The sequence below is a fragment of the Bos grunniens genome, chromosome 7, assembly GCF_055505025.1.
Source record: "Bos grunniens cultivar Pamir isolate PY7600 chromosome 7, Bosgru_T2T1.0, whole genome shotgun sequence".
NCBI lineage: Eukaryota > Metazoa > Chordata > Mammalia > Artiodactyla > Bovidae > Bos > Bos grunniens.
In genome coordinates, this window is record NC_141171.1 from 16,503,134 (window position 1) to 16,512,313 (window position 9,180).

The 9,180-nt window shown below is 57.8% G+C and overlaps 1 protein-coding gene across 1 annotated transcript; it reads left to right on the forward strand.

Moving 5' to 3' along the window:
• The first annotated feature begins 266 nt into the window (after window positions 1-266).
• MCOLN1 (mucolipin TRP cation channel 1) lies at window positions 267-9,145 on the forward strand. The gene is made up of 14 exons (XM_086409520.1): window positions 267-406; window positions 2,456-2,661; window positions 3,711-3,878; window positions 3,965-4,130; window positions 4,521-4,629; window positions 4,849-4,945; window positions 5,175-5,274; window positions 5,445-5,551; window positions 5,659-5,808; window positions 5,934-6,035; window positions 6,404-6,526; window positions 6,892-7,107; window positions 8,685-8,815; window positions 8,918-9,145. Exons 1-14 carry the CDS (start codon window positions 376-378, stop codon window positions 8,952-8,954), a joined length of 1,743 nt encoding a protein of 580 aa, XP_086265646.1. The 5' UTR covers window positions 267-375; the 3' UTR covers window positions 8,955-9,145.
• Window positions 9,146-9,180: the final 35 nt, after the last annotated feature.

Genomic DNA, 9,180 nt, shown 5'->3' on the forward strand with positions numbered 1-9,180 from the left:
TTGGCACTGGACGCCGGAACGACAGGGAGCCAGGACTGAGTCAGTCCTAAGTCCGCACGCTCACAGCCGGCCCATCCCCCAAGCACATTGTCACCTTCGGCGCTAGGACCTCGCGACCGCCTAGAGGAAGCCAGCCGCCATCCGAGGCACGCTTGCGCGCTGCTCAGGCAGGGGATGTCGTGGCGCAGGGGGAGGGACCGGATTTGGTCGCCTGCCTCCCTGGCCGCGGTGGTCACGTGTCTGAGGCGCGAGTCAGCTGATGCGGGAGGGTTTGAAGCTGCACCGCCAGGGAGCGAGGCCGCAGTGACAGCGCGGGGCGTTCGGACCCCGGCTGCCCCGCAGCGCCCGGCGGCGTCCGGCGCTCCGGGCCCCGACATGGCAGTCCCCGTAGGCCCGCGCGGCTCAGGTGAGGGCGCAGGCAATCCGGCGAGCTCTGGAACGCGGGTTGCGAACCTGCGGACGGCTTCTCCTACCTGGGACGGCGGAGCTCCGGGTTTCCCTTTCCTCAGCTCCCATGCCCACCTCTTAGCTTCCCGGTGGCGTCGGTATGGACTGACGGCTCCTAGAGCCTAGGCAGAAAGGGCAGGCTGCCCACATGTGACGGGTGGGCACCAGCTTCTCCCTTCTAAGTGGCGGGACTCCGGGCTGTGCTCTGAGTACCTTCAACTCAGGCAGCTGGCGAGCCGCCAGCTTCTCGACTCGCGGCGGCGAGGGTCCCAGGATTTGCATCCCGGGCCTAGATTCGGATTGCTTAGTTCTGTTGAAACTCCGACTGCGGCCCCAGCTTCTCCAACCCCCACCCCTACCCTCCCGCCCCAACGTCAGACTCCCAGACTCTGCTTCCCCAGGCCAGGAGGCAAATGCTCAGCTTTTCTAAACCCAGGCAGGACTGCTGGGGCGGGGTTGCCACTTTAAACCCAGGCGCCTAACTCAATTTCAGATCTCCAAACCCGTGGAAGCTCAGTTGCCTCTCATAGGGAAGCCTGGAGGAATGCCCATGTGTTGATCATCTTTTAAACTAGCTACAGACATCTCAGAGATGTCCTAGTCATTGGAGCCTGGGGTGGATTAGCTGTGATCCCAGCCAGGGAGGTGCCCCACCCTCTGGTTTCCCATCCAGCTGTCTTGTAAACAACCACAACAGCATCTGAGTGCCAAAGGGATCTGAAGGTGGCCCTCACTGTGGGACAGGTTCTAAGAGTGTCCACATTTCATCTTGGTGGCTGGGCAAGGCAGAGAGTCAGCCAGACCTTGGAATGAAACAGGGTTCTTCCAGTGGGGATCATGGGGGTATGTCAGGGACTATTCTCAGCTGCTGTGACCAACTATGACCAGCAGTTGCTGAAAACTTGGACTTCTTCTTGGGCTGGTCAGGATTGAAAGGAATCAGTGATGCTTAGAATAGCCTCTATTTAGGAGTTCGCTGGGCTTCCCTGGTGGCTAAGAGGGTAAAGCATCTGCCCGCAATGCGGGAGACCCAGGTTCGATCCCTGGGTCGAGAAGATCGCCTGGAGAAGGAAATGGCAACCCACTCCCATACTCTTGCCTGGAAAATCCCATGGATGGAGAAGCCTGTAGGCTATGGCCTATAGTAGGCTACGGTCTATAGTAGGCTACAGTCTATGGGGTCGAAAAGAGTCCGACACGACTGAGCGACTTCACTTTCACTTTCAGGAGTTCCCTGGTGGTCTAGTGGTTAGGACTTGGTGCTTTCATTGCTGCGGCCTGGGTTCAGTCCCTGGTCTGGGAACTAAGATCCTGCAAGCCCTTGCTGCTGCTGCTGCTAAGTCGCTTCAGTCGTGTCCGACTCTGTGCGACCCCATAGACGGCAGCCCACCAGGCTCTTCCGTCCCTGGGATTCTCCAGGCAAGAACACTGGAGTGGGTTGCCATTTCCTTCTCCAATGCATGAAAGTGAAAAGTGAAAGTGAAATCGCTCAGTCATTTACAACTCTTGGCGACCCCATGGTCTGCAGCCTACCAGGCTCCTCCGTCCATGGGATTCTCCAGGCAAGAGTACTGGAGTGGGGTGCCATTGCCTTCTCCGCCCTTAGGCATGGCCAAAAAGAAGGGGGGAAAAACAAACAAACAAAAAAATAGAATAGCCTCTACTTGTTGAGGAACTATTGAGGCTTAGGAATGGAATGCTTTGTAAGTATCAAATCCTTAGCTTCCTAAGTGAGAGAATTTATTGCCCCATTTTGCAGTCGAGGAAGCTGAGACTCAGGGAAGCTGAGTGCCCTGAGGCAGGGCCAGGAATCAGTTCAGGCTCTTTCAAGTGATTTATAGTCTTTGACCAGCACTGCTGCAAATATCTGTAAAATGTTACAAATTTTCTGGTTTTCCTTAGATCTCTCAGAGTTCTTTCTTAGCTGGAGCTTGGGACCTGCCTCCCCTATTGGCAGGTAAACTTGTCTCGGCCTGGTCCCCACTTCCCCCTCCCTCCCATCTCACAGAGACCGAGCGGCTTCTGACACCCAGCCCTGGATATGGGACTCAGACAGGGGCTTCCCCAGCCCCTTCAACCCCTCCAGAAGAGGAAGATCTCCGTCGCCGTCTCAAGTACTTCTTCATGAGCCCCTGTGATAAATTCCGGGCCAAGGGTCGAAAGCCTTTCAAGCTTATGCTGCAAGTGGTGAAGATCTTGGTGGTCACCGTGCAGGTGAGACCTGTACCACTCGCCCCTGCCCCCAGAATTCCACCTGTGGGCCCTATTTTCCTTGAAGGGGAAAAGCCTAGAGTCAGAGCCTAGTCCTGCCCCCTCAGCAGCATGTGGCACTCATCAGTCGGAAGCCCTCTGGGACCTGCACAGGAGCAGCTCCTTTAAGCTTCACAAATGCCCTCTAAGGTTCTGGTCAGTGTTGTTGCACTTTTTTTATAGATGAGACAAATGAAGCTCAGAAAGGTTAAGGGACTTGTCCAAAGTCACATAGCAACTAAGCCTTGGGAGCTGGCATGTGGACCCTGGCAGTCTGATGCTGTGCTGACCCTCAAAGAAAACTGATCTGGTGGCTGCAGAGACCACTGCCCTCCCTCCCTCCCTCTCCCAGGATCTGTGCTGGGCTCCAAGGACTCCATGATGAGTCAGACTCAGCCCCTGTCCTGAGAGCTTCTGGTCTAGTGCCTTTGGGTATGTCACCATGCTTCTAATCTCCTGTCAGTAAAGGAGCCCAGTGAGGGGCTTCCCAGGTGACTCAGTGGTAAAGAACCTACCTGCCAATGCAGGAGACGCAGGTTTAATCCCTGGGTTGGGAAGATCCTCTAGAGGAGGAAATGGCAACCCACTCCAGTATTCTTGCCAGTGAAATCCCACGGACAGAGGACTATCCCACGGATAGTCCATGGGATCGAAAGGAGTTGGACACGACTGAGCGACTGAACAACAGCAAAAGGAGCCAGCAGTGGTGCTTACCCTGTGCAGTTCAGTCCAGTCACTCAGTCATGTCTGACTCTTTGTGACCCCATGGACTGCAGCTCGCCAGGCTTCCCTGTCCATCACCAACTCCTGGAGCTTGACTCTCCCCATAGGTTTGGGTTTAGCACAGCAGCTGGCACCCAGTACACATGTAATGGACGTTAGCTGTTGCCGTGAGTTCTATGAGCAGCCACTGTTTGCGTATGGAAGGCCTGCCCTCATGGGGAGGGCCCTCTCTTCTCTCCGTCCACTCATGCACTGTGGGAGATCCCCATCGTCCTTGTCCCTCCTACCAGCTCATCCTGTTTGGGCTCAGCAACCAGCTGGCAGTGACGTTCCGGGAGGAGAACACCATCGCTTTCCGACACCTCTTCCTGCTGGGCTACACGGATGGGGCAGATGACACGTTCGCAGCCTACACGCGGCAGCAGCTATACCAGGCCATCTTCTATGCCGTGGACCAGGTGCGGGTGGCCAGGAGCCATTGGGCAGCTGGGCCCTCAGGGGAGAGCGGGCGGGGCTGACAGATCCTCCCCTCCTTTGCCCGCAGTACCTGACACTCCCAGACGTGTCCCTGGGCCGGTATGCCTATGTGCGGGGCGGGGGCGGCCCCTGGGCCAACGGCTCGGCCTTGGCCCTCTGCCAGTGCTACTACCACCGGGGCCACGTGGACCCAGCCAACGACACATTTGACATTGATCCGATGGTCGTCACGGGTGAGTGGGCCGGGCAGGGCTCAGTGGTCAGGAGCCCGGGCTGCTAGGATTAAAATCCCACTTGAAAATCCCTCCTGCTCTTCTGGAAGACAGGGTGGCGAGGATGATGTGATGATGAGTTGGCTGCTTGGTGTGCAGACAGAGCTGCATGTTATGTTTCGCTGTCATTCATTCTCTAAACACCTGGGGCCACAGAGCACCAGGCACTGGGGCCTGTGTACGGGGTTAGATAGACTGGGCCTGACCCTTGTGGGGTAGACAACAGAAACAGACAAATGTGGAAATACGAAGGGAGTGGTAAAGCAGGGAAGGGGGCTGTCGGGGACTCTGGGGAGACCTGCCTGTGCCTCCTCTGCCACCAGTGTCCCCTCCCTGACTCCCTGTCCTCAGACTGTATCCGGGTGGACCCCCCTGAGAGACCCCCCGTCCCCCCCAGTGATGATCTCTCCCTCTCGGATGGCAGCGCCAGTTACAGGAACCTCACGCTCAAATTCCACAAGTACTGTCTGACCGATCGAGGGGGCTGGGGGTGCGGGGAGGCAGGACTCCAGGCACCTTCAGTGTTGGGGGAGGGGGCAGCCACTTCCCCACAAGCCCGGGCTGGGCAGGCCAAGCTGCCACGTGAGCACTTCCTCTGCCAGCTGCAGAGTCAGCATGGGGCAGAGCACTGGCACTCAGGCAGAGCCCACCCACCCCCTCACCCAAGCCTCCCCGCCAGGCTGATCAACGTCACCATCCACTTCCAGCTGAAGACCATTAACCTCCAGAGCCTGATCAACAATGAAATCCCAGACTGCTACACCTTCAGTATCCTGGTGAGCCCACGGTCCCTGGGGTGTGGGTGAGGAACCAGCCCCTGACGGGGTAGGGTGGGGGGCGGGGCACAGGACTCCTGAACTCTGGAGCTGGGGGACCCTGGGCCAGGAGCAGTGTGGGAGTGATGGGGGAGGCTGGGGCTGGACAGACCATCCATCCTGCAGGTCTGGGAGCCTTGGGTCTGCAGAGGTTTACCCTGTCCCGTCTCATCTCACTGCACCCCTGCAGATCACATTTGACAATAAGGCACACAGTGGGCGTGTCCCCATCAGCCTAGAGACCCAGGCCCACATCCAGGAGTGTAAGCACCCCAGCGTCTTTGGCCATGGTGAGCCCCCAAGCCCTGAACCAGTGCTGCCCAGGGGCTCTGAATCTCCCTGGGAGCCCCGAGCCCCAGACCAGTATGAACCAAGCTCTTGACTCACCCAGACAAACCTATGAGCCCACTGACAGCCCAAAGCAGCCCTGAAGCCCCCCGGGCCTGGCCCCTCCCCGCAGGAGACAACAGCTTCCGGCTCCTGTTTGACGTGGTTGTGATCCTTACCTGCGCCTTCTCCTTCCTGCTGTGCGCCCGCTCACTGCTCCGAGGCTTCCTGCTGCAGAACGTGAGAGCCAGCCCCAGCCTCGCCCAGCTCTGGGACCCTTGGGGCCACCAGGGTGGGGAGCCTCCCCTGCCCAGACCAGCCCTCACCCCACCCGCCTACCCCTGCAGGAATTTGTCAGGTTCATGTGGCGACGGCGGGGACGGGTCATCAGCCTGTGGGAGCGGTTGGAATTTGTCAATGGCTGGTACATCCTTCTGGTCACCAGCGACATGCTCACCATCTCGGGTACCATCATGAAGATTGGCATCGAAGCCAAGGTGGGTCCAGCCCACGCCCTGCCTCCCCACCCCATCTCCTTCCAGCCCTGTCCCCCTCTCCCACTCCCTGCCAATGCCATCCCCAGGGAAGGGGCAGATGGAGTTGACGCTACTCCCGCCCCTAGAACCTGGCAAGCTACGACGTCTGCAGCATCCTCCTGGGCACCTCAACACTGCTAGTCTGGGTCGGAGTCATCCGCTACTTGACCTTCTTCCATAAGTACAATGTAAGCTTCAGATATGCAGGCAGGGCCCCCTTGGTGGCGGCCACATGTCCCTTAATTCCCACCCCCTCGACCCCCAGATAAATCATACCCGTATTGCCATCAACAGCCCCTGCAGATGACCCACCAGGAGCCTCTTCCCCATACCTGCCCCCTCACCCCTGCCAGACATACCTGTCACTCTACATGGGCAGGGGCTTCGTGAGCCCACTTTCATCCCCAACCCCTTGCCAGCTGAATCCAGCCAAGGGGGTGTGCTCTCAGCACCCTGCTGCCCCTTATGAGGCTCCTTCCAGCTTCACTGGTCACCCCAGCTGGCCTGTGTTGTGGGTATGCCCACACTGTCCGCCCCCCAACTCCTCCCTCCACAGATCCTCATCGCCACGCTGCGGGTGGCCCTGCCCAGCGTCATGCGCTTCTGCTGCTGTGTGGCCGTCATCTATCTGGGCTATTGCTTCTGCGGCTGGATCGTGTTGGGGCCCTACCATGTGAAGGTAGGGGCTGGCAGGGACCTGTGGGTGGCGCTCATGACCCACTGTCCAAGGGTCCCTGGCTCCCCTTCTTACTTCCTGAGTCTTCTGACACCAGCGGGTCCATCTGCTGTTGATCTGGTGACGCTGAACGACCCACCTTGATCCCTGGTCTCCAGCAATTCTATCCGCTGTCCTCTCTGAACCCACCCAGTGACCCTGGCCTTGATCCTTATTCAGTGACCCATCCCCCCGAGCTGGCCTTACTGTGACTACTAGTGCTCTGTCTGCTGTCCCCTCTGACTCCCCAATGCCACTACCAGCCCCATCCCAGCCCCTGCCACGCCCCCAGCTTGCTCTGACCCCCCTACTACGCTGCCCACCTGCAGTTCCGCTCACTGTCCATGGTGTCCGAGTGCCTGTTCTCGCTCATCAACGGGGATGACATGTTCGTGACCTTCGCGGCCATGCAGGCGCAGCAGAGCCGCAGCAGCCTGGTCTGGCTCTTCTCTCAGCTCTACCTGTACTCCTTCATCAGCCTGTTCATCTACATGGTGCTCAGTCTCTTCATCGCGCTCATCACAGGCGCCTACGACACCATCAAGGTCAGCCACCTCCCTGTGGGCCACCCCACATGCATTAGCACACAGCCCCAAACTCAGGCTGTAAGTCCCTCGAGGTTGGCCACATTGGGGTGAGGCGAGAAGGACCCTGGGAAAGAATATGGGAGACTCCACGAGGCCAAAGGAGAGGTTAGCTCAGAAGTGGGGGGCTCAAGAGGGGCTGATACCATCACAGCTGCTGCATTCTCAGTTTTATCAAGGTGTGGGGCCAGGTAGGATTCCTGCATCTTTTACCAACAGGGAACCCAAGCCATTGGAGTAGGAAACAGAAACCCACTCCAGCATTCTTGCGTGGAAAATCCCTTGAATAGAGGAGCCTGGTGGGCTATAGTCCCTGGGATTGCAAAGAGTCGGACACAACTGAGTGACTGAACACACACAAACCAAGCCATAGAGTTTCACTGACTCGCCCAAGGTTGGCTACTAGGCAGATGGTGGACCCAGCTCATCCCGAAACTGTGTGATTCCAGAAGTGCTGCTCCAAGCCCCTGTGTCCTGTGGGTCTAGGGAATGATGGTGGTCCTGCAGGCTGCAGGGCCCAGAGCAGAACGCGGGCGTGACAGGTAGACAGGTGTGACACATCTGTCAGCAGACACATCTTTCAGCAGATGTGTTTGGGGGCCTGTTGTGTTGCAAGCCTGGTGCCAGGTGTCTGTCCAGCACTGGTGGGCAGGATGGATAATGGACAAACCAGAGTATGGCAATCTACCGATGGAGGTGGTATAAACTGAAGGTTACAGAGGCCTCCTGCTTTAGACTGGTGTTAGGCTGAGTCCAGGCAAATTTCTAAAATGTGCTGTCTGGTCTCTGGCCACACACTTGACTAGTTACACTTTGACTTTCATGAAAATGAAACAATTCTAAATTCAGTTCCTCACTCACACCAGGCATAGAGCAAGCACCCAAATGCCAGTGCAGTTAGTAGCTACCAGATTTAGACAGCATAGATATCAAACCTTTCCATCATCTCAGAACATTCTGGACTGATGAGACAAGAGCCCAGGAGAGAGCGCACCAGGGAGAAGGAACTGCTAGAAAGGATTTGGAGAAGAGAGTGCTCCCATGAGGTTGGGAGGGGTGAAAAAGAGGCTGAAAGCCAGAACATCCCTGCAACTGGGAATGCAGAAGACTGCACCGGCCTGTGCCTGGACATACAGCCAGGCAACAGACATAATTCTGTCACTCAGACCCAAGGAGCCCTTATAGGTCTTCCTCTAGCACTTAAAGATCACACATGTCTATCAGCCTTGGGGGTACAAACCCAGACCTTGCTTCCGCTGTGTGCACCCAAGTCAGTAGGTGGTTGCCAAGCACCCAGATTGGGTCCAGTATGGCTCTAGGTGGTGGCCCCGCAGGCGGAGAGACACATTCAGTGGTCAGGGAATGTCTCCAGGTGAAGCAAAGCACGGGGAACCAGCAGGTGGAGGGCACAGCATGTACAAAGCCCCAGAGGAGGGAGCCTGGTTGGTCCACCAGGATCAGGGAGGAGATTCAGATGGTTGGAGAGGATGGGGAGGGCAGGGGTGTCTTTCATGTGGGTCCCGGGTCTTTCTCCCCAGCACCCAGGCGGAGCGGGCGCAGAGGTGAGCGAGCTCCAGGCCTACATCGCGCAGTGCCAGGACAGCCCCACCTCCGGCAAATTCCGCCGCGGGAGCGGCTCCGCCTGCAGCCTCCTTTGCTGTTGTGGCAGGTTCGAGGCTGGTTTGGTTCGGGTTTGGGATTGGCTGGTGGAAGGGAAGCGGACGGAGGGAACAGATGCTTTCCACCTCCGCTAACACTGCCCTTCCTTCAGGGACGCTTCGGAGGAGCATTCGCTGCTGGTGAATTGACTCGGACCCGGACTGCTACTGGACATTAGCCCCCTCACCACCACCACCCCCGGAGTGCGGAGACCCAAGCTTATTTATTTTACCCTTCGCTTTTAAGGGCCGGCTGCCAGTCGCGCCCCGTGAGGGCTTGGGCCAGTCGGGTCGGACTTTGGACAAGGATAGGGTGGGTGTTAAATAAACGGGAAAATAAACTTGTTCTCATTTGTAGTGGGAGGGGCATCCCCTG